At 44.2% G+C, this 26,096-nt stretch overlaps 1 protein-coding gene across 2 annotated transcripts in view; it reads right to left on the reverse strand.

Moving 5' to 3' along the window:
- The window catches only part of rtkna (rhotekin a), a 61,630-nt gene that overhangs the window by 9,693 nt on the left and 25,841 nt on the right, over positions 1-26,096 (reverse strand). For both annotated transcript variants that reach the window (XM_062384667.1, XM_062384668.1), the window contains exons 2-3: positions 1,102-1,363; positions 474-527 (exon numbers count right to left, since the gene is read on the reverse strand). In XM_062384667.1, the coding sequence (XP_062240651.1) occupies positions 474-527; positions 1,102-1,363 (316 nt within the window). The remainder of the gene's footprint in view (positions 1-473; positions 528-1,101; positions 1,364-26,096) is intronic.

Below are 26,096 nucleotides of genomic sequence, written 5' to 3' on the forward strand. Positions count from 1 at the left end.
CCAGATCAGCACCTGTGGGCTGCTGCTTCTCAAATCCGAGAGGTGCAGCCAACAAGACTGAGCAATGGGTCCGGCTGTGCTGCCAAGGAGTTTAAGTCTCTTTAAAATACGGGAGATATCTGGGAAGCTGCAACAGATTGTAATGATCAGCAAAAGGATCTTCGCTATGGGCCTTGAACCGAGTGGGAAAATATTATACTGTGAGGTCTGTTTGCACAATTCAGTCTCAGTCTCCTGGGTCAGCTTGAAGCCAACGATGAAAAGGTGATTTCTGTTCCACGGTCGGGAGGAATCCCACACTCGCGCCAATGATTTCACATAAATTCCCCGTGTTTGAATCGCCCATTTCATTATACTGTGCAAAGCCTCTTGACTTGTCCCTCAGAGGAGAATCATTACTTAAACCTACAGGCATTAATCATTAATAAGCCATCAGTGAATCTCTCCACATGCACACGGAGGTGGTTCCTCACCTCCTTTGTTCTTGAAGTACTCCGTGTCTTTCCACATGAGAGGGATACGAAGATCTGAAATGACAACGGACAGGGGATTAGACCGCAAAAATGTGAATCACCCTAATTGTCGTGTTTGTTTGTGTGTGTGTGTGTGTGTGTGTGTGACGTGTGCTTGTGTGTGTGTGTGTGTGTGACGTGTGTGTGTGCCTCCCTGCAGATGCTGCTTTCACTTACTGACTAAAATATCTACAGCTAATAACTGACTGAGTGTGTGGACAGCGTGTTCTCCAGCTGGGTTCCAGTAAGAGACACAGAAGTGCCCCCTTGAGCCTCTAAACCCCCGCCCCCCTGACACACACACAAAATCTTCCAACTCGAAAATTTTTATTTCTCTAATTGTTTTAATTTAGACCCGCTTTTCCTGCTCTTGTGCTTCTCTATGATCTTGAAGGTTATTCTTCTGACTGATCCCTTTCTCTTATTGCAGTGGGCAGCATCGCGTCACCACGTTCACATCGGTTTATTAAGAGGGAATGATATGTTCCCTATTAGAGAAAGAAAGGGTCTCTTCAGTTCCCATTCTTCTCCCCCAAGCCTTCCTTCCGCGGCCTCCTTTTTAAAAATCCATATTACCCCAGTAACTTGCCTGAAATGGCCACTTTTCCCTTGCATGGGAGTCTGTCGTCCATCGGCCCGGCGTCCGAAGACCTCCGCGTGACCTTCTGCATGACCTGAGCCTCCTTCATCCTCTGCAGCTCCGACATGTAGGCCATGATTCGAGTGCTGCAGGTCTGCAGGCTCTTGGCCGCCTCCAGCGCCTGGTCTCTCTGGGAGCAGGCGGCCAGCAGCTTGCAGGCTCCATCGCGCATCCGGATCTCATGGTCGATCTTCTTCTGGATGTCGCTGTCCTGCAAGAGCGAGGGACGGTGAAGGATAAGTCAGACTGTGACAGATAATGTTGCATTTATAAGACTCTCTGGTAAACGGAGGAGGATGCAAGAGGTGCATTGAGGGTTGGGTCAATAAAATAGTTTTTGGGAGAAACGAAAGACGAAAGACAACCAGAGAAGAGAAGCAGAGAGTCTGCAGGAGATCCCAGTCCCTCTGTGGATACATTACTGAGGTGTGTCTCTGAAAACACCCTGGACGCTGTGTTCATTGGTGTGTGATAAATGTGAGGGTTAGACAGTATTTTAACACATGGCCTTTTGCCCTCACACCAACGAACCCACCCCCCCGCTGAGCAGACATGTCCATACTGAATCATTTAGTGTGACCTTATTATACCTAAAATGAGAAGCTCAAGACACACACATGTCCAAGTCACCATTTCTACCCACTGACCCTTTTCCTTGAGCAGCTTTCTCAAAGGAGAACAAAGAAAATATTGTCACACTATATTTGCCCTGGCTTATCTAGGCCAAGAAAGCCTTCCTGTGACTGTACACTTAAGCAGGAATACACGCAAGCACACGCACACAAACACACACAAACACACACACACATGCAGACACTAAATATTCTGGCTCTGCCTCTGGTGATGCTATCCAGAGTTTTAAACAAACCTAAGCCGCTCTTCACTCTGTCAGCAGCACAGACATTCTGTATGCATGAACTTAAAACAGGAGACAGTGAAGGGAAAGTGTAAGTATATGCATCAATAGGGATAAGAGAGCACGGAGGCATCAAACCATGACTCGGCAAACGTAAAGCCAGGTTGACCTTTGAGTGCTAGTGCCAGTGTTGTATTTAAAAAAAAAAAACATGCCAAAATCAATGCATATCAACTGTTAAAATCCAGATACAATGATCATAAGGTTGGTATAAGGTACCTAAACAAAATATGAAACGTTTAACACGATCTCTGTCTGCATAAGCATTTTTGGCTTCATATCAGTTTAAATCCGTGTCCATAGCAACATGCTTGAAAACACACATCACGTGACCACTCCCGTACACTAGGCATGCAGAGAGAGGGGGGCTAAAAACGAGAAACAACAATGGTGAAAAGTAAGAGCAGGCATTTCTGCTCCTGGGCCCACAACGAGGTGGGACTGTTAAGTAAGAGTTAGATTATCCATGTTTTACACTGGTAGCCAAGCTCAAACCAGTTGTCTGCTTCCAGACAGGGGGTCATACGATTGGCGAATCAACAAAGGTTATGTGGTGACTGAAAATACACGATCAGCAAGTGATTAAGATTGTCTCCGTCACCCAAACATCTCTGCTTCAGCCCCGGAGTTTTCGTATTTGTGAATGTGTGTGTCTGCTCATCCTCTTCAGTGATACATGAGCAACTTTACAGTCTTCCCACAAAAAATCTCTTAATGCTCTGGTTGTCTGTCTTTTTCCCCACACCAGTCCTTCTTCCTGGCAAATGCACCTTCTTCTTCTCCTCTACTCTGACATCCACTCGTTTCTCTTCCCGCCGTCTTTCTCTGCCCAATTCTTATGAATTTTTTATTCTTTTTGATTTAGCTTTTATACTTTCACTGCTCATTTTCCCCCCACCGCCTTCTCCCGTGCTCCATCCGTTCCACTTCACTGTCCCAATCGGCCTTTTCTCTCTTCTCCTCCACATCCCTCCTTTTTTCCTTTCTACCTGCGCCTTTCACGAACAAGTGGGAGAGGAATGAGTGCGGTTTGGACATAAAAGTCCACATTTCTTGACACAGACTCTTGCTTGGACATGGTGCACTGCAAACTGAGGTTTCATGTAACTCTCGATTAACCACTGTATTGGAACTTGCTCCTCAGGATAAAACCACAAAGCTACACCAGCAGCTGTAACTCATTCAACTATTCTGTCTCTTAACCAAACCACCACAACTTGGAAACACTGTCAGTAAAGGTCTGGCATGAAACAGCATTATCACTCATTACAATAACAAGGTAAGACATAAACAATCAATGTAGGTCCTTATAGGTGGGTTTCTTCTGAACCACAGACACATCATGATTCATAATGATCAGTCGTGTAAAAGCTAAGCTGAACTACTGCTACACTGATGTAAGCTACTGCTATACAAATAAGATTGTCATTAAATAAACACTTTGACTGAGTGAGTCTCGACAGCAGAAGAAAGGACGGCAGATTACAGCAACAATATAAACATTGATCGGCTGCAATTTACAAGTGGAGAACTCAATTCTGTGGGCGTTAGTTTAAGAGAGATGATCATCATTAGAGGGATAAAGGATTTTAACTGATTCAGTTGGCTGGTTATTCTGAGGAGAGCTAAAAAAACATTGCAAGAGACGAACGACTGCACCAACTAAACTAATAATGAGCAAGAGGGTCGTAGAAACTTTATTTATTCATTTCTTACCCAGGAAAATAAGCTGTCAGTGACAAAATCCTCATCGGCCAAATTGATTTGCTGATTGATGACAATTGTGATAATGAATTCATTGCTGAGGCAAATGATTAAGTGCTTCTCAAATGTTGATGATCTGTTGTTAACAAAGACAGATGGATTCAATCCGAAACAAATAACAACTGTGAAGGGATAAACATTTAGAAAAAAAGGACCATAGATAAAGAAAAGTAATGAGATACAGAAAATCTCCATCCTCAAACGTACAATATGTAGCTTCGGCTGCTGTCTCTCTATCAAGAAGTGTGGGGTCATGGGAGTGGTTGCTGAGGAAAATCTACTCAGGAGCAAATAATGGTCACAGATGAAAGAGCATATGACTCAATAAAAGACGACCAACATGGAACTTCCCGTCACCTTGAATAAAATGTGGGATACCTCTAAGTATGAACATTGTTGGAAGCAGTTCACAACCAAATAAACAACATAGGTCTAATCCTCATTTTAATGAAGAATTGTTACATATTATATATTTAAGTATTTAACTATCGCAAGAGAAGATCAATTGCACCAATAAAACAATAATGAGCACAAAGGTTTCGCTATTCTTACGAGGGGTGAGATCTTTCAGACGTAGTTTATCCAGACAAACAAGCTGTCAGTGATAAATACATCATTTGCCAAATTGATAGGTTGATTGATGACAATTTTGATAATCAATTTCCTTGCTCAGGCCAATAATGGAATACTAAACAGCTTCTCTGCTGCTCCTCAAATGTCGAGATCTGCTGTTTCTGAACAACAACAAAGCCAGATGGATCCTATCACAAAAAAACTGATTAGCTGTTAAGTGATAAACATTAAAAAAAAAAGTACAGAGGATGAAGCAAATAAACGGGAGAAAGACAAGCTGAGGCCAAATATCCTCGGGAACCACAAACTACACACAAATCATCACTGTAAGCCTGAGGATGGCCAGTCAACATAGAAGGAATGCATACACACACACACACACAAGGGCAAAAGGAGATGTCACCACAATCCACTTCAATGCAGAGTGACCTGCTGGGAGGAGGTCCAGTATTTATAGCCGCTAAATTAACAAGCCTCTTCTTCTGGGGGAATCTCAGAATAGAAGCCGAGGAGCCTAGATCTGACTGTAATCCATGCATCTGTCTGTGCGTCAGGTTCAACCACCTGACAGGAACGCTCACAGACTTAAATGCAACAGACGACACAGGCTTGCAAGCACACAACAACGAGATGGACAGAACGGACGACAAAAGTGTACTTTTAAAATTAGGTTTTAAAAATGCTCGCACAGAAACACACATTCTGTCGCAGTGATTCCCTCACATGGTGTCTCCGGTGGCAGGTGTTAGACTCGTCGGCAGTGCCAGAGAGAACAAGCGCCTGTGACTGTGACAGTGACGACAGCAGCCGGATACACGGTGAAGGCTGGGTGGATAGGCAGCGGGGATGCAGTGCATTTTGGGTATCAAGCAGTGACACAGAGGAGGAGGTGGTGCTGTCAAAGACAACGAGGGGCGACTTGAGGAGAAGAATAGAGAGGAGCGAGAGAAAGAGACGAAAAAGGAGGAGATATGGGTTGACAGGGTGAAAGGTCTGGAAGGAGTGAGAGAGGCAGCTGAGGGGAAAAGAAAGAGATAGGAAGTCCAAGTGGAGGAAAGAGAGAGCACAGAATGTCAAGCAGGGGCGAAGGATGGAGGGAGGTGGCAATCGAGAAATGAAGACACAGATTTAGCAATAGAGGGTGACATGGTGATGCAGCGGTTAGCACTGTTGCCCCACAGCAAGAAGGTTCGATTCCTGATTCGGACGGGGCTTTTCTGTGTTTATTTTGCGTGTTCCCACTTTGAGTTTTCTCCGGAAACTCTGCTTACCATCACAGTCCCAGGAAATCTGTAGGTGTGAATGTGAGTGTGATTGGTTGTTTGTCCCTGTATGTGGGCTCTGTGATTGGCTGGCGATCTGTCCATGGCTCCAACATGGTTCATGGATGGATGGATTGAGAAATAGAAAAGAAGGTAGCAGATTTGCTCACAAGTAACAAGAAGCGCAAAGTTCTTTCAATTAATGTAAATCAAATGAAACATTTGGTGGAGATGAACATATGGAGACAAGTGTGGTTCTCCAAAATGTGAAGGCTGCATCAATGGCTAATCAAGACATAAAACATCATAATAAATCAGGAACTAATTATGATTTAATACAATCCACTCCAGGCTCCGTTGCACCCGACTGTATGTGTATAAAATCATTTAGGGCTCAAGCATCTGTTACAGATTAATGTTTCAGCAAACCTCGGACATCACCAGCGTCTGACGCACTCAGATTCTGCATCACGCCGATGTAACCTTTCAGCAGGTAATCTGATGCCTCAGTAGAAAGCAGATGGTCACTTCCTCTGTCACCTCTCTGTCCCCGTCTGGCCGTGTGTTTTGATCCTCACTTGTGTGTCAGCGGGTGTGATCCCAAAGACAAGACACACAAACACAAACACACCAGCCGTGGTTGAGGGATTTGACGCCGCCGCAGATGGTGTGTAATGGTTTGTTTACGATGTGTTGTTCTGCTTGAGTGGGCTTTCCTGTTCGGATCACTGACCCTTGACCTCTATCCATAACCAGACCAGACGGCAGCAGTTCCAGCATGGGGCTATCCCTCTTGGGCAAGGCTCAACACACAGCGAGCATCAAGAAACCATGCAGTTGTCTTTGTACAGCAGAACCACGCTAATTCGGACCACATGGGAATGACAGAGGAGGGGTAGTCACATCTAGACTGTGTTAAAGTGAATGTTTAAAAATGAAAAAAGCTAAATGTCCTTATATTTAATATTTTTTACCATTTTTGCCATGACAGCAGCATGGCTCCAGGGATTGCAAGTCACACTCAGTCCACTACTTTGGTCCTGTCTTCAATTCAATTTAGAATTAAATCTATTTTATACATTGTGTGCATTTATGTTAAATTCAGTAGAGTCATGGTTCACAGAGGATGAACCCCTGGTTCACAGAGGATGAACTGTAGTAAGTTTTCAGATCCTCCTACTTTTCATGGAGTGATATTATTTAATTAAAAAGAATGTTGGTAAAATTAATCCTGAAAAACGAACGAGATTCTCATTATCTGCACGTTAACATTATCATGTAAGGAGAGATCAACATGTTAGCATGCAGATGTTAGCATTTAGTTCATTTACTCTACGGCCATTCTAACACTAGAATTGGGTTTTACTGTAGCATGAGCATGAGCACCAATCTGCAGCACATCTGTGCACATACACAAAATACATTTGATATTAATACTGACAGTGATTGCAGACAGTGGGTTAAATCCTGCAACTTCCACTTAAGTTAAAGACTGGTTTCTCTAACCACTGTAGAAACAGTGCTCCCTTTCTTCTTTGCCGGCCATGAAGTTGTTTTTCTATCTGAACAGACGAGACATGAGAGACTCAAGGGACAGGAAAACTCAAATTGAGATCGACAACATTGGAACTGAAACTCAGATTCAGTCTTTCTAACACTCAGAAACAGAGAATGTCACAAGCTCACAAGAACATGCACAATCCGTTAATCGTCATGGCCACTGACACAAATAAGCTCTGTCTGTATTTTTCTCACACACACACACACACACACACTTGCAAATTCCTGACCACTCCCATTCACTGGGACTTTACCGGACTAACTGCTGGCTTTCAATTAGCCAGCCACAACTATGTGCCTCGCCTTCCTCTCCACCCTCTTCCGTTACTTTCCCTCTTGCTCACGCTCTTCCCGTCTTCCTCTCCCACACCCAGCACCAGGCTGCAGTAATGGATGGAGGGAGCAGCTGAGAGTGCAAGAAAGAGGCAGCGGTAAGAAGAAGGCCAACAGCAAAATCAGCTGATTGAGGCTCAGAGCAGAGAAAATGAAAAGTAAAAATGAGGATACGAGTATATGTAATCAGATGAGGGGAAAGAACAGACAACTCTCCCAAACCAGCCCCGGCCCACTCAAAGACAATGAACCAATTCACAGAACAACATTACCACTGTGTCTCAGAGACCAGCTGCTGTCGGGCAGCCAGGGCACAACAACAGTGAAGGGAACTGGTTTGGTACTGGTCATGGAAGACGGAGAGGAGGGGGTGAGAAACTGTAATGGGTGGAGTGTTTGTATTCGCATTTTTTATGACAGCAAAGCAGGCCACAAAGCAGTCCAAGTCTGTTCATTGCCAGGACACACTTGCGACACACATTCTCTCACATGGTCAAACGTGGCTGTTGCTCTGTGGTGCCAACATGCTGATGTCATCACTGAGGTGCTCTGCACCACGGTGAACTACACGTCGCTCCTATAGCTGCAGCGCTGTGAGCCCTCTCCTCTCCCGACGGCTTATGCATTCAATTACCTCTCGACAATAGAGAGTGTTTCAGCTCTGCTTGCATTGGAAAACTATGTGTGTGTCTGTGCGAGGAGTTGTCCACATGTGCGCGAGGGTGTGTCCAAAGGACTTTGTGGCCAGCTGTTCTCACACAAAAGGCAGTGTGTTCGAATGCAGCTGGGTCCCAGCACACATGGGGCACGGCCAGAACAGAGAGTGCTAAAGAGCGATAATATGCATGTGTCTGTGTCCTAAATCGGGTTTTATGTACATGACGGAATTTGTCTGCATATGCAAACAAGCGCTTGCAAATGAATCCGGGCATATTTGTTCTGTGTTTGCACATTGTTCTTGCAAGTGGATTCGTTTTTTTTTGGCGATGCCCGTAAGATGAGCAACAGTGGGGTGAATTCCGAGCTATAAAACAAATTTGTTTAGGGCTACGTGAGAGCACGAGGGAGCTTAGAGTCTGCCAAGCAGTGATCACCATCAACAATTTATGGCGTACTAAAGCTGGATGGCTCTCACACGGCTGTGCACACTCAGCCTAAATACACCGGGTCTGCATTATCATATACTGGCACAGCGGGAGCAGAGAGGAGCAGCCGGCAGGCAAAAACCAAACTGCAGAAGCATTTGAAGGCGAGTCTAGGTGATAAAACAGGAAGTGTGTTTGCACTTGTGTTTGTTTGTGTGTTGGTGTGTTGCTTTATCTACTGTAAGAATGTGTGTGGTCTCTCGCCATATAACTAACAGGCCTGCAGAGTATAGATTGGTGAAACACTGCCGACAAGTTCCAGACCGTGCAGGCTCATAAATAACCGGGGGGGTTGGAAAGAAGGGTATACATGAAGGCTGAAGTGTAGTTTATTATGAGGAACAACAGGAAAAAAATCCCACCAATAACGGCAGTAACTCCTCCTGCTCCTCTTCCATTTCACCTCTGAGAGGACGAAGGGGAACGAACTGAATGGAATTCAAAAATCCAAAGTAATGCACTGTTCAGATGGCCCGTAAATTATCGTTGACTTTTAGAGCAGCATCTAAAAGAAGAAAAACAAAATATAAAGCAGCAAATGGGCACTCAATATCTATTTTTTTTTTTAGAAAAGGAGAGCCTGTTTGAATAGCTGCTTAGAAAATACATTTGCAAGAGCAGTACTGAATTGATGGAGATGGGACTTGAGTTGTGATCCGAGCAGCTTCCGTTTCCAATCAAACGGTAATGGAGGAAGCCTAATGAAAGTTACTGGCAGACTGGGCTGTCTGAAGGCCCTGCAAGCAAGGGGCAATTAAAGAATTACAAAAACACACACACACAGCAATACTGTAACCTCCTCGGTGCACTTTACTGGCACAGTTAGACACCTGCACTGCAGGCTGAAACCCAGCCACCGACAATTACACAAGTTCATGCTGCATTATTAACTGATTAGCCAGCTCTTTTCTTGTAAGCCCCACAGAGAAAGGAAAGGAAGGTTCAGGAGTTGAACAGGTAGGACGCAGGTTTTTCTGAGCCGCTGATCAAAGACGGCTGTGATCTCTCTCGATGAGACCACCGGTGCATCTCTAATATAGTGAAGCAGATTTAAAAATGATACGCATGAGGCAAAAAGGACCTGACGTGACGCTGTAATCCACTCTGCTGGAATTCTGCACATGTCGTTACATGCTGTTCTTTCACCAACGCACTTAATATTCCTGTTTGCAGAGAGGTGTTAGTCTCTGGACGTTAGCTAAGTCTGTCACTTGCTGCTCACGCTGGCTGTGAGGGGATGGACATCGATATGTGGCCGCGCACTTTCTCCTTAAGAAAAAAAACAACTAATTGGAATCTCAAAAGGACCTTGGAGTGCATGCAAATGTCACAGTGATTGACAGCTCTCAGTACGACATGTTACCTCACACCTCGGGGGGGCGTGAGGGAGGAGGGGGAGGGAGGGGCAGCAGGCAGCGACACGGCTTGGATTTGCCATGTGTCCGGGCTTACCAGCAACCTGTTTACAGGCTTGTTCACAATTTCCCACATGACTCGTTGTGTTACAGGAGGCCTGCAGGCTGCATGCTTGCACTTGTGCAGTTGTCCAGTTTGCAACTGTCTCAAAATATCACCAAGTGCAAACCGTGAACAGCCACGACTATACCAGTGTTTGCTCACAGCAACATATTGGTATGGAACAATCGTGTCAACAACCTTCATGCTGCTGAAGAAAAAACACAAACAAGATGCTCTACAGCAGCGGTTCCCAAACTATAGGGCTATATCCATACTGCTAGGTTTTCTTTTGAAGGTGGCATTTTACACATGAGAACACAGGTAGCGTTTGCTTGTAAATTGCAGATTGCGAGAATAATAGCTTGTCTCCTGTGCATGACAGCAGTTGTATCATTGTAAAATGCAGAATTAAACTGCACAACTGTTTGCAAAGATAACAGGGTTATTGACCCTAGTGATAGATTATCCCTGTTGCGTTCTACACTGGTAGCCAAAGCTAATGCCCATTGTTTTCCTCTAGAAGTGGGTCATGAGATAGGAGCCTGTGAATCAGTGAAGGCAACGTCATGAACAAAAAGACCCAATAACGTTTCCAAACATCTTCGTTTCAGGCCTCCCAGATTAAAGCACCATTAAAGCAAAGTTGATGCATTTTCAGATAAAACGTGTGGATGTAGCCGGAGGGTCGAGACCCCCCTCCCAAGGGTTCATGAGACACTGAGTGGGGATTGGTTCGCAAGAGGAGTTCCAGGAATCAAATCATGTTTCAAAATGTGAATAAATGACCCTAAAGTGGTGATTACAGATTAGCAACAGCATCAGTTGCAGCAGGACAATTTGCCGCACCACACTCCCAGACCACATGATCGTCTCGGAGGCCCTGCTCAGCAGAACAAACACAACATTTTGGAAAAACTGTTCATGTCACAGTCATATTAGCGAAATTATAGGTCCTACTTTTTTCTATGGCACCCTTCAATCAGGCAAGGGGATGGAGACATGTTTACATCATAAGCTGCACGAGAAGGACGTGAAGGGACGAAGTGTTGCTGGAGTAGCATGGGACAGACAAATGGCAGATGAGGATGAGCTAAAGGGGACAAATGGAGGGTGTTGAGGGCAAGAGGTCACCGTGACAGCTTCCGAAAGGAGAGTGGGGGTCCCTGCTGGGTGCCGTACCATTAAGCTCCTTAAGGAAGTGGGGTGAGGGGGGTATAGTGACTTATCTCACTTGCACAAACCAGTCCAACACTTGCTACACACTCAGAGCTCTCATTAGTTGTCTTTTACAACTCCCCACCTCCTTCTGATCAACAGTTTTAACAGCCTGACACAATTTCAATGGCGCACACACACACACACGTGCACACAAACATACGTCTATGTAATCCCAGGCTTTCCTCTTTGTCAGAATCAGGATGAGTAAAATCTGGGCTAATTAGCTCAGCCGGCCTAACTAGAATTTAAGCCTGCCAAACTCTCCTCCCTGGTGTCTTCTACCTCTGCTCTCTTTACTCCAACACAGACACATGGCGAGGTTCAGTTCAACTCTATTCATTCAGATATTAATGAAAACACATCGTTCTGTGTGTCTTTAAACTACTGTTCCTGCTCTTATAAAACCCCAACGTTATTATATGTTAAATGTTGCATGATCATCATTTCACAAACAACCTTATACATTCAACTCCTCTGCTTAACATGTCTTTTGCCAACTGCCATGAGTGGAGGAAGAGGAAGAACAGTGTTTATGAAGGTGGTTATGTTTTCATCTGTGTTTGTTTCTTAGCTATTCAGCAGGATTACGCAAATGTTGCTCAAATTATTTTCATTAAATTTAATGGAGGAATGGGGCAAAGGAAGAACCAATAAAATGTTAGTGCAGATCTGGATCAGAGAGTGGATGACTTATGAACCATGATGAAAAAAATCTGCATGAATAGTGGGCTGATATTTCCAATATTTTGTATATTTAAATGTGGTTTCATTAGAAATATACTAATGCTAGTGCCATTCCAGTTGGTATAGGCATAATTTGGATATAGAAAAATCATAGGCATCGCATTGGCAGTGATTTTCTATTTTTGACAGTCAGCTTCACAAACAAGACATGTAGACCATCCAACACCAAGACATCCATCCTCTATATTTGCACTGTTTTCTCTGTGCGTCTTCTCTTCTCTTCTTTCCTGCAATTGTCCACAACTCAATTATTATGACTTGGGTCTACAGAGCTAAACGCAATCAGACATTTTGTTCATAGCTTCTATTGTTTCACTCAAAAATGGGATGTTGAAGTCCATGCAAATGTTTCTCAGTCTGTTTGCTCTCTGCGCCCAGCTCCTAACCGAGAGCTGTGGAGCATCTTTTATCACACTCTATTATTAATCACTGTTGCTTTTTTTAGACTGTATGGCCACATGTGTATATGTAATCACATGTGCTGCCCCCACGTGACTTCTGTCTGAGGGGTGGTGAGGCTTTCGGCTCTCGTGAAGGTGCACAGGACAGAGACGACATTGTAATAGGGCAGTGGATAGTCCAATGTGCAGCTACGTGTATGTGCGCAGAAGTGTGAGTGTGTGTCCCCTATCACTATCGACCAGCAAGAGCCTTGAAGTGAATGCAGTTCATTATGATATTCATGAAGCAGCAGGACTCCTGAGCTGAGTTAAAACGAAGCTGAATATCACTAAAAATGACCCTGAGCCCTCGGGATACAACGACCAAGAAAGGGACACACGAGGCACAGCTGGAGGAAGTGTGTGTGTGTGTGTGCGAGTCAGGTGGGGATTGGGGGGGGGGGGGGGGGGGTTTGGGGGAGCTATAGCCATTTACTTAATTTACGCAATTATAACCATATCATTTTTTAAGAGATTACTTTATTCCAACCCTCGGTATGTGAGCAGCAGAAAGGCCTTCTGAAAATGTTGAATTTACGTTGACTCGATGCAAAATGTGAGAAAAGAAAGTGCTACACGCCCTTGAGGTACACCATTAATTAATAGCTGGCATGAATCACGGCCCGAGGAACACTGCTGATCACAGGATAGTAAAAGTAGTATTTCTTTCCGTGCCTTGATTAATGACGGCCATATTAATGTCATGGGGAACACATGTAAGGTGAGATTCACTCACAGCCGCTGAGTCTGTCAGTTTGGTTCCACCCTTCTGCCACTTCACAGCACTTACAGCCCGCTCTGGTTACTAATGGTTCACATTAACCCTTGGAGTCTCCATGTGTGTGCCTGTGTGTGAATTTGTGTGTGTACAAGCGCGTATGCGTACAAGCCTGTGTGTGTCAGTTCAGTGAGAGACGGTGAGGAAATGAGTCGGGAAGGCAAGAAGGCGGATAAGGGCAAGTAAGATTGAGAAATGAAAAGAACAAGAGAGGGAATATAATTAATCATGGCATGTTTGTGCGTGCGTGTGCTGTTCTTATCTCTGCCCTCCAGAGCATCTTTAACAGGAGGGTGCACATTTACATACACATACACACAAACTAGCGTCAAACTTAATACCTCTACACACTCCACGACTTATCTACGCACCAGCACACAGAGCTACTGGTTCAACCAAACATCGATTCAGCTACAACACAACAAAGCACGGCCACTATCTGCAGATATGTAAAGGTACCATCGGCAGAAAGAGACAAGCAGAGCCGGTCTGGGCCTCACACGGTCTGACGCCCCGGCTCAGAATGAACCACCTTTGTCTCTCCTGCTTCTGTCTGTGCTGTGAGGGAATCAGTACAAAGCATTCATCCACACAGAATGGAAACACCATGCAAACAACAGATATATTGGGAAACGGAAAAAAGGATGTATGTATATATCCTGTTATATAGTTTATACTACAGTAACCTAGTGTGCTAAAGCTAAACGATCTGACTGAAGACGATTCAAGGTTTTGGTAAACCTTAAACTGGTGACAGCGAGCACCTGAGGATTCTGGGTAGTGTAGTATTTCTTGGTGTCTCAAATAAAAGATGTTTTTCTTAAAACACAGTTGATACTATATGGACAAGTTGCTTCTACTGCATATAACATCTTTTCACGATATCGTTGTTTGTGGTCAGTTCACCTTGGATGGTTAAAATATTATGGCTGAATCAAAATCTCTATATCGAAAAAGAGTAGGATTTGTACTTCCAGAACCACGGTGTTGTGTTGGCAGTTTATCCATAAACATAACTTTTAGCTCAAAATAGCAGGGCAAGAGAATAAATATAACTGTATTTAAATTTAGAAATTTAAAGAAGAAGCTAGCCTACCACTGGCTACTGGCCAACTCAGTCTAAATATAAAAGAGCTGACCCATGTCGGTCAAGTTTTTCCACCTTGGAACAAATGCAGAACAGAGCTCTGACAATCAGTTGCTGTTTTTATTCAGGGTTGTGGTAAAGCCTACAAATGAACGGGGAATACATGCACGCAGAGATAAATAAACCCAAGTAAACATTTGATTGTCAGCAGCAGCAGATCAGACGGGAGTCAGGCAGTCGAGTGTGCGCCGCGCCCCAATCACATTCTCCTGGCAAGCAAATCCACAAGCTATTTCGTGTCATCTATTTATCACAAACACACACACTCACTTTTCTTTGTGCAACATTTTACCCCAAACCACGTGCTGCCTGAGGTGCCATTGAGATGTGCATGATGTGTGCAGGGAATGATGTTTGTGAGCATATGTGGCAATATCTTTGATATTATTATTATCGATTCTTTACGGCCAGTGGCGGTATTTTATCAGAGGGCCATGGGAGCGGGATAAAGACCTGCCATGATGGATTATCCATTATGAGAGATCTCCGCAGATCTACCGTGTGTTTGCGTGTGTGTGTGTGTGTGTGTGTGTGTGTGTGTGTGTGTGTGTGTGTGTGTGTGTGTGTGTGTGTGTGTGTGTGTGTGTGAGTTTGCATGACTGCACTGTGCACTTTGTGACTCCACTCATAATCGCAACAAAAGAGCAATTCCACTAAACAAACATAATCTAATCATGGCCTGGCAACACCGACGCAGTATAAAAATGAAGGACACACACACATACACAAACACACACACACACAGCAGGTATGACTACCTCTCACACAGCATAAATGACTGTATGCTGTGTAAGTGACGGAAAGCTCAGCAGATGCTTCCTCAGATAGAAATGGCAGATGGACGTGCACTGGCACTGATTTTTACCAGCTGCCAGCGGCTCTGTATTAGCTGCTTGTCTGATATCATCCGTCTGAGGGACTCTCCTCCATGACCATCTATCCCCATCACAATCTCCCTCTGCATCGTCAGGTCATCACTCTTCTCTAATTGTCTCCCGGTCTGTTTATCGGCCTGTCTTCTGTTTGTCCATCACTCCAATCCTCGTCCACTGAGTCAGCATCATCAGACCCAACCATCACTCCCTGCTGCTGCAGACATAGACACAGGCTTGTCTTCCTGCACAGTTGCCTTCATCTCTTTTCTTTCATTTTGAAGCTCTCACGTTAGATCAAACCCAGGGAGAACCCGGGGGCTCTGCCTGACGCAAACTTGCTTCTAAATGAAAAAGGAAAAATATGACTTAACCTTTATAAAGCTCTGACAGGGCAGTTTCCAACTGGCTTTTTTTGTGTGTATAGCTCCTTTCAGACCTGCAAGCCTGCACCCTTGATATTCTACCGAGATTATTCTGAGGGGCTGTATATGAGAATGCAAATGTCCGAGTTACTTACGCCAGAGTTTTGCCTGCCAACCCACAAGTAAAAGGAGAATGTGTGATAATACAGCAGATTAGCCGGTGGATTCACCACGAGCAAGTGGTGAGTCTTGATGACAAAATGAAAAGTAATTGTATACAAATATCCTGAGCTGAAAAAGAGGTGCCATTCATGTAGATCAAAGAAGGTGTTAAATTAGAAAGACATTCAAGAGCTTCTGGTGATACAGGCCCACGCCATTATCGATGTACATAGCTGAATATACAGTATACATTATGTCCGGCCTCCTGCATGCACTGACCGCTATCCCTTGAATGAATGCCCTGGGGATTTTCCCGTTTTTGTGAACATGTCCGTAGAATCTCCAGCTCCGTTGATCATGTGAAAGGCAAGGTCAGGTCTGCAAAGCTCTTACGCAAGAAGGGTTGTGTATTAATACCTTTGAGAAAAAAGATTCATAATTGGGTGGGTGGGGAGGCAATATTGTAGCGGATCAGAGTACAAGTGGCTCATTTTTCACAATATTGCTGAGACAACTGGCTCAAGGAGAAACACAGCAAAGTCCAATTCACCCTCCTCCTCCTCCTCCACCTCCCCTTCTTCCTCCACTACAGATGCTGTCATGCTGCACAGTACACAGAGTAATGGGTTGCAGTTGCCCCTGAGTTTCTCAGGCTGAGAAGGTCCTATACCTATATCAGTCCCAACAGCCAGCTCCTGGGAAAAAGCAATGGACAACAGCATCAGAGAATGTCCTCTACTGCAGACACACGGCAGCACAGAGCGGGGTAGAAGAGGAAAAAAAAATCAAAACACCCACACGTGACTGTAGGGATGATAGAAGGATGACGAAGGAGGAGCGACAGACAGATACAAGCAGAGGTGACACTCTAGATACCTATCTTGAAAGAGAGACAGAAAGTTTGGCGGACAGACAGGGGCTTGACTGCAGAGAGCTCCTCTGCAGTAAGTGGTTATTGATTGAAGGACAAGGGCCAGAGGCTTCCATGGCCAGTGAACTGACACGGGATGCTGATTGTATTTTTTTCCCGTCCATGCATAATTTCAAACTCAATGAAAAGCATAAGCAGAAATGCATTTAACAGCTTAGTGCACAGTAGCCAATAGAAACACATCACTGGGTAAAAGTGCAGCTTCGCGTTTTGAGGAGGCTGTGGAGACACTGAAGAGGACCCCTGGAACATCAGAGACCTTTTCACTGCTAATGATTAGAGATGGCTGTGGTTGTAACAGTAGAAGGGACAAAATGAACACACACCAGCATGAGCTTCCAACGCACTGCACACACACACACACACACACAAACATACACATACACAGAGACTCACACACACAAAGACACACAGGCTGTATTCCAGGAATGGAAAGATCACATCTGCCATGTCTCTTGTCTCCGACTGATGCTGATGCAGGTGACCTTTGAAATCAACATGAGGCCAAAATCTAAACTATATAGCTCTCGCACGTCAGGAAGCAGCCTGTCATTAACTCAAGTGAAGCCAATCAACAGACAGAGATGCAGCCATGTTGGGTTCATCTGAGCATGGACTGAGTTTCAGTGGCGAGTTAAAATAAAAAGTTGATTATAGGAAGTATAGGTCCGTCGTTCAAATGTCCCCACACACAGAGACAGCAGGACGACTGCCTGTCACACACACTTAGGTTCTATGGCCACCACTCTCGAGGGGACAGCATGTTGAGGAAATCATGCTGATTTTTGGTGGCTTTCCTTCTTTTTAGTATTTCACTGAGGTTTGGAGTGTTTTGGTGTGTGTGTGTGTGTGTGTGTGTGTGTGCGTGTGTGCTTGTGTTTAAATGGAAATCATGGTGAACTTCCTCCTGAAATAGAAACAGGACTCCATAACAGACATGTCTCTGCTGTGTGGCCTGGCGTCGACAGAGCCCCAAAATTGTTCTGCCAAAACCATGTCGTTTTAAGACGCTTGGAGAAAAAAAAAGGTTTAAAAAAAGGATTTAAAAAAAGTGTAATATTCTCACATTGAAACACGAATGCTTCTTCAGAGTTCAATCTAAATACGGCTTTTTCTGTGCTCCCAACTCGAGGCGTTAAGGGAAGATTTATTCACGAGAGAGGGGAAAGGTTGATGACTGGGAGATGTGAGTCATTATTGCAGTAATCCCCCATGGCTGTCAGATTGTACCTCACTCTGAGGGGCTGGAGGACATGGCACGGTGCTGTCAAGCAACGTGGACATTGATAGGTACATCTAATGTCACCATTTACTGGAAGAGCCACAAGTTATTTAATGTGAAAGAGGAACAAAATAATTAGATGCTGTCTAATGAATTATGTCCACAGGAAATGCAATGAATGTTTTAATGTAACGACATCTGTCCCCTGACGTAAAGAGGCATGTCTGATTGTTGTAGGACTAAATCATCGGAGTGTAATTTCCATTTATAACAATAAATATCAATGTATTGCTCAACCATTTTTCAAGCACCGTGAGGAGGTATTACACATGACTGATCAGATTTGCAAAAATATTTTGTCGTTTTCAAGTTGCTCATAGGGAAGAATGTAAAACCTTCACTCTGCAGCAAAATCTGTTTTTAAACTTAAAGAAATAATATTAGTAGCATTTCTCGTGATAATTATCAATATGGACTTATATGAGCATTTAAATCTTAATAACATTTTAGGGTTATTGCCTAGCCCTAAAATGTTAGTGGTACTTGCAATTTATAATAAAATTCAGTTATTAGAAAAAGACCAGCTTGGAGAAGGTAACTTAAAGATAACACAAATAATTTGCCAGCCCTCTTTAACTCTGCATTTACCTTAGACAGAAATACCACCACTACCCCCCGATGAATCCATCCTTTAAAAGTGGTCCATTTATTATTAGCTCAGTCTTCTTCACTTAGAAACGTGGAGAAGAGCAGCGTGAACCAACTCTAAAAGTTGGAATTTCATTCATCAAATTCACTAGTTGAAATGATCTACGCGCCGAATCATCATCATATCTTTTAGATTCATAATCCACCTGGATTGGGTTCTCACAGGAAGACAGACTTCCGAGACAAAGAAGACAACTTTAAAACATCAGGGTTTTCAGTAGGAACGTCGCGTGTCCTCGCGTGTAAACAGGAGGACATCAGCTGGGATGTCTCCCGAGCCGCTGCTGCTTGGCGGCTCACCGTGGGATCAGTGTACGTGCCGAGTTAAGCCCAAAGTCGGACATGACATTCTCCCCATTTCCTCTCAAACATAATATCATTCGGTAGCAAACAGAAAAGTGCGACCTCACCCTTTGATTTGAGCTGTTCATCCTGGAGCAGCACCGCGCGTCACAACTCTCCAAAACTGGCAGCACGGGCGCTTTTACGCAACAGCAGCCAGGGTCCGTCCAACGTCCCGTACACCTCGCGTAATGGGAACACCTTAACTCAGAATTTCCATGAGAGGCGCCTCCATTTATGAGCAGGACGTGAGGAAATATCCAGTGGAAAACTCGACACCGCTGCTGCTGCCGGCTGGAACCTATGAAGTTGTCAAGGGTCCGCGCACACAACGCAAACCGCACTCTTGGCAATTTGGGAAGGACAGCGGTCATGCGTTTGCGCCACACTCTTGTGTTGTCCTCATCGTCATCCACCTCATCCTCATCACTGACGTCGTCGGTGACCGAGCAGCTCCTGCATGAGCTCTAGTCCGGACGCACGCACACACGCACGCACAGTCGCACACCACCACCGCCTTCAGCACAAGGAGGGATAAAGACTGATGGACCAACCGAGAGCCAATTCTGTGGAGGCGGGTGCGTGTGTGTGCGTGTGTGTGTGTGTGTGTGTGTGTGTGTGTGTGTGTGTCCATAATCTTTGGAGCAGAGGGGAGTGAATTGACATTTAAGACACATGAAGCTCAAAGCGGTGCCCACAGAACCTCCAGGGCTTCCCGTGCTGGCAGCAATGTCTTTGGAGCAATGTCATCGTTCACCAGATATAAATATAACCGAGGTGATGTTTGTTAAAGACATGCATGTTACAAACTTGTATTTCGGATGCAGGGGGTCCGTTATGAAAAAAAGATATATAAAATGTGCATAAAGTCTCAGCAATTTGGGAGAAAGTGACATAAGAAGGATTTGTCAGCCCTGAGTTTGGGCACAGTTTGAGGCACATTGCGTGAGTGTGAGTGAAATCCACTGTGGCCGCCCTGCACAGTGTCTACGCCGCCCACAGTGGGTACAAGAAATACAGTTTCTTTTTTTTTAAGTTATGACTCAACTGTTTACACAAGACAATGGTCAATATGCCGATTGCATAGCTGCACATCAGCTACAGGCTTGTCCTCGCCCGCTCCAAAGCACGACTATTACGAAATAAGCAGCTAAAGGATTTGACAAATTGTTCATACATTAAATTCGTGGGAAGTCTCAAATGCCCTTTGGTGATTCATTACTCTGATAAATTCGCGGGACCCAAAACATCACAGAAAAACAGAATAATGCAGCTATTTCATATTTCAGGTGAGATATAATATAATATAAAACATTCTCCAATACAATTAAGTCAATATAATATATTAGAATGAAGATTTTTCACTAATACAAAAAAGAAGACTCAAGCATTACAATACAGTTACTATGCTACCAACATCAAATTCCTCCCACAACACATAGGAGTAATATGATAATTTAGTGGAAATGGCAATTGCATAACCATAAACGACAGTTACAGCGTGCACAAATAACATTTGCCAGTAGTCTGCACTTGTCGCACATATAATTCTACTGATAGAGCAATATATCATTCCCAGTAACATTAAACAAAATCTCCCTCTGCCTCCTCTCTGTCTGTGCTCTGCTTATTGCCTGGCCCAAATGTTCACACTATAGGAAGTTGCTGTGCAGCGGAGCGTGTCCCCTTGTCGGCTCGGTGATGTATGAGAGTGATTTGTGGGCAGGTGGAATGGGAAAACACAGATGAGTCCGGCGGGAATTAAGTGTGGGAAAAAAACTAGGGGTTAGGGCGAATATGACCGATAGTTTGGTTGCAGGAAACTGGAAAACTAATAATGGAGCGACCAGGAAATATTTTTGCAAAACATGAGGAGCCTCTAACAATGTTCCCATTTTAACAGAGCTATAATAGATACAATCTCCACACTTGTTTTGTTGTGTGTTGTTTGTGGATGAAGTGAAATGAGACGTGCAGTTCAGAGATGCAGCAGATGACGTGTGGGAGGATCAGGATGGAGGAGGAGAGAGATGGTCTGTGGGCAGCCTCAGCTCAAAGCAACACAGAAAAAAAAGTGCAGCCTATCAATGATGCAATGATCCATCTGTAGAAGTGGCTATGTGAATAAATATCTCTTTAGGACAACAGAGGAGGGGCTACTTTGTCATGAAATTCAATTAGTGGCGGGAGTAGAAGCCAGAAAAGCCTTAAACATGAATGATAACAAGAATTAAGGCTGGGCGATATATAACGATAAAGAGAATTATCGCAAAATAACCTTTCCTCAGTAGAAATATAAGACATGGTCAATACAACGTCTATAGAACTCATTCCATCCATGTTTTGACTGGCAACACTAACAGCCAATGATAATGAGAAAAGCGCCACGCCGGACCAATCATGTGGCTGGAATAGAGTTACAGCCACGTCAGGTACACAGCACACAGCACAGAGCATAGGAGCAGCAGCCGGTAGCAGCACGTGGAGAAAATGTTAAAGAAATCTTGAGCAACAGCGTTACTGAACAGACACAGCTCAAGGCTCTAAAGACGAGAACAGTGTTGAAGGGTCAGAGGAATTCTGTAGTGTGGCGATATTTGGGCTATTTGGAGTCCGACAAGAAGCAGAGTAGCGTGCACTGTAAATTGTCTCAAAGGCATGTTATCCCAAAGACAGGTGATACCACCAATCTATTTTACCATCTGAGGCAGAAATGGTGATTTGATTCATACCAGGCCTAACAAGAATATATAAACAAAACCCCCCCGCTGTTTTTTTGAAATGATCCGAATCTCTTTCCCCCCCGCTCTGTGCGAGTAGACGTGTGCAACAGAAACAAGATGAGCCTTGATAACTCAGGACTTAGAGCTGTAAATATACCCTACCGTTAATCAGATTAAGGTTTCATCAGCAAGTAGCTGCACCAGGGAGCCGGCCGGCGAGAAGTGCTGTCAGAGACACATTTTCACTCACAGTTCACAGTCGGGGGTTCGCACGGCACGTGGGAGCAGCGGCACAGATACAAAGATGCATCCACAAAGAGGTGGATTAATCTCTCTGTGTACAACTGTTAAATGAGAACGTTTAGTTGACCGAAGAGCAGCACATCTGCTGAATCTGGATATTAGACAGGCCTAAAGACTCGTGACACACACGTCTGGTTCAGTTTTCCCATGCCGCATGACTCAAGGAGGACCAGCTGAATGAGCCATAGCATCATTCCAGCGTCATTACACTGCAGTTCACAGGATGAGAGGACATGCCTCCAGACAGACTATAACCTCTCCCTCTGAGGTTCAAGCATTTCCTATTGACTCACTGACAACAGTGCTTGTCGCGCACACGTGCTTCTCTTCCTCTCTGCTGCTATTGTACATCCTCAGAATCCCTTCCTTCCTATTATTCACACTGTAGCATTGTGTCTCTCTACCTCCTATTTCTGCTCAGTCTGTTATCTATTTATTAGATATTTGAAGCTGGATAAGATTGAAATCACAAATCCAATAATTGCCCTGAGGAGTAAGTGCGCAGTGAATAAGCTCACAAAGGTTTACACTTTGGTTTTATGCAGATTTGAATCCGGTGGCTGTTGAGGGACAGACCTGTGTTTCTCTTTCACATATTCTAGACGTTTTCTCAGCCCCTGCGTTTTAAGAAAGGCCTCCGGGCATGTTCACATAAACTGGCCCAAAGGAGCCGCTGATGCATATGGATAAGCTTCAGTAACTTTACGACAAGGTGCTGAGAAGAAGAGATCAACTGCAAGGGACTGACATATTTCTATTCTTGTTATTTTTACACTGAATTGTCTTTGTATGGTTGCAGTTATTACAGTTATTTAAATAAAAATCTCTCTTCAGCTTGGCTCAAAGTCAGAGAGGGTCGTCCGCTAACCAGAATGTCAATGGTTCGATCCCAGGTGCCTCCGGTCCACATTCTGAAGTGTCCTTGGGCAGTATACTGAACCCTAAATTATCCCTATTGGCTGTGCCGACAGTGTATGAATAGTGTGTGAGGAATTTGTGAATGAATGATGAATTGTACTGTTACACACTTTAAGTGTTCAATGAGACTGGATAGGTCCTATCTAAATATAGTCCATTTACCATTTGCTTTGGGAAACCCATTGTTTTCACGTGTGAAGCGGGAGGAGAAAAAATAATAAGTTGGGCCCCCTACTGGGAGCATGAGGGTATGGGAGCCTCAGCACACACACAAACCCCTCTCATTTTCGCTCATTGCTGAACTGCACCTCGTGTCTCAGACACCGTCTCAATGTCGTATGGTGCCTGTCATGGAGCAGGGACAGGGCATGTAGAGACTTGTGTTCTTTCCAGCGTCACGCAGCTTGAGGGGCTGTACAACAGTTCACGGACATGACTGTTATCTAACCTCAAGTATGCTGGGAGCGGAATGGAGCCTGACACCAAACAGTGATATCAACATCACGTTAATGAGCAAGTCAGGCTTGTTATAATGTAACATCAGTCGTTCACCTCTCATAGCAGTGGTAGTTTACATACTAAGTAGACCACGGAATTTAACCAGCCTGTAAATCTAAATAAAACTGTGAGTGTTTGTGCGTGTTGAGTGTTTGTGCATCTCTGTATTGCATCTCTATATTTCATATCAACTTTAATAAAATGAGAAATCTCACCATGACACAAGCTGCATCGCTAATGTAAACTCTACCTTGGAATTTTGAAAGTTAAATCAACAGTGATCATATTCATAGATATATATACACTGACTGTCAGTCTCGGCGGCTCTAACAGTGACAGCTGCGGTTTCCAACTGTGCGGACATGAGCCGTGTGTGTGTTTTTGCATGGGCCTAAAAATAGAGCCTCAATAAACTTGCATTTGCAGTTTCATAACAGCCAACAGTGACACACTGACCAATGACACAGTGTTTCAGAGGGAGGTGGTGTACCAAGGGTTAATTGGGTTTATGATGGGGTACATTATCATTCTTCACCCCCAGAATCAATCAAGCTCAACCACTTGGTTCTTGAAGTAAAAATCATATTTTCTGAATAGAGATTTTGATGACCCTGAATATTTTAAGCATCCAAGGCAGATATTACACAAGCTACAAGATTGTGGAGGAATGTTATATGGTCCTCTGGAAGCCACAATTCTGTATGATATCAACTGTGCTTTAAGAATAACATTTTATTCGTTATGTCAAGGCGTTACATTAGGTTAACAACAGAGCAGCTATGACCATCATAACATACTGCAGTTAGAGATGAGGAGTCGAGTCCAAAAAGGGGAAAATCACTACAACAAGGTGAAAAACAAGAAGATGTTATTATAAAGGACCATTTGCAATATTTATGGAATGCGTAGTTCCTTCACTCTTAAAATAATTACGAACAAGGTCTTGTGCCTCTACCTTTTTTCCCGTTTTCCAATTATTGCTCAGAATCAAATGTTCTATGGTCACGAGTCATCTCGTAGCTGGTCGGCCTGGTTTATTATAAGAATCCCCTGAAACGTTAACGAGAAAATAAATGGAAAATTAACCTCCGGAACCTGAGCCATTCTAAAAGTGTGCAGTCACTGCTCTATAGGAATCCCTGTCCAGGTTCTTAGTCCGCCCCAGTGAAGATGAGGTGGATTAACCTTTTCATTTCCTAATGATGACAGGATTAGAAACACATACACTGCCACATGGACACCCTTCCACTTTGATGAGGCTGTTGGTTAACAGATTTGCTAATGGAGGAGGTGAAGCAGGAGATTGAGGGTAACAGAGTCAAATGTGTATGTGTGCTAATGTTAGTGTTGGTGTAATGAGGAAGCAGAAAAAAAAAGTTGAGTTTGTGAAATTTATCCAACTTTCAGTGTTTTTTAAATCTCACTCTTCTACCCAGAGAAACACGCAATCTACCCCTAACATGACCCTGAGCTTTTGACCCTCGAGCCCTAAACATGACATCATCCAGCTCGAGCTGTTTGTTCCACTGATCTCATCATGGTGAGACAGAGAGGCTGCTTTTTTGAGGAGGGGGCTGTTGTTTTGGGGGCTGGAACAGCTCGGCCATGCCTCTCAACACCTCACAACAAGAGGCCCCTTCAGAAACCTTAGGCCTCAGATCTACCCCAGCCGTAAGCCCCGGCTCCTGCTTGACCTGCCTCAAAACCCTGGAATTCCCCCGTGACAGTTCGCCTTTGGCATGTAGATATACCTTAACTGCAAAGTCATTCATCTTCTCAAGGCCTCCACCAACAGAGGTCTCGTCAAGCCTTTCTGGGCTTTTGTTAGATGCTTTGAGGCCATCTGCTTGGCTTGCTCTCATGCTTTAGGTCTAATCCAACATTTTCAACATGTGATGTAGCTGGGTCTCTCACAGAGGCTTGGGATATCAGACACGGAGACAAAGACCAAACAACATCCTTACATCATATATGAAAAAGAGGAGGGATCATGTCTTGTCCTTGATGAAAGCAGAATCTCAGATGGTCAGAAGGCAGCCCTCCAAACGCTGACAGAGTCGTTCCTCCTGCCAAACACACACACCCGCCACTGACACACACGTGCAAGGCTGAACTCGGCGGCCAAGGATCCCGCAGTGTGCAGTGATTCAATTAGACACTTTGGCTTGCTGCTTAACTGCACAATGAACACACAGTCATGTTGCACCAAAGGACACAAACTTTGAGGTTACAGTTGGTGGTTGCTGGTGGAGCTATTGATGCTACCAGAGGAACAAGCACTGGGGACTGGATTGTTTTAATGCTTGCAATTAGAGCCTGACCGCTATGGATTTCCAGGGGCCGATGCCAATACTGATATTATTGAGCAAAACATTTTGGGGATTGATATTTCACTTGATAAAAGAAACAAAAAGAAAGTAAAATAATTCAAATCTTTTCTGAGTGGTTTATTCCTGAAAAGAAAAGTTTTCCTTTGACGCACTTAAAGGCAAACATGGATGCCGATATAATATAGATCCCTGCTTAAATTGCAGAAATCACCAGTGTAGTCAACCTGGTAGC

Source organism: Platichthys flesus, chromosome 3, assembly GCF_949316205.1.
Source record: "Platichthys flesus chromosome 3, fPlaFle2.1, whole genome shotgun sequence".
NCBI lineage: Eukaryota > Metazoa > Chordata > Actinopteri > Pleuronectiformes > Pleuronectidae > Platichthys > Platichthys flesus.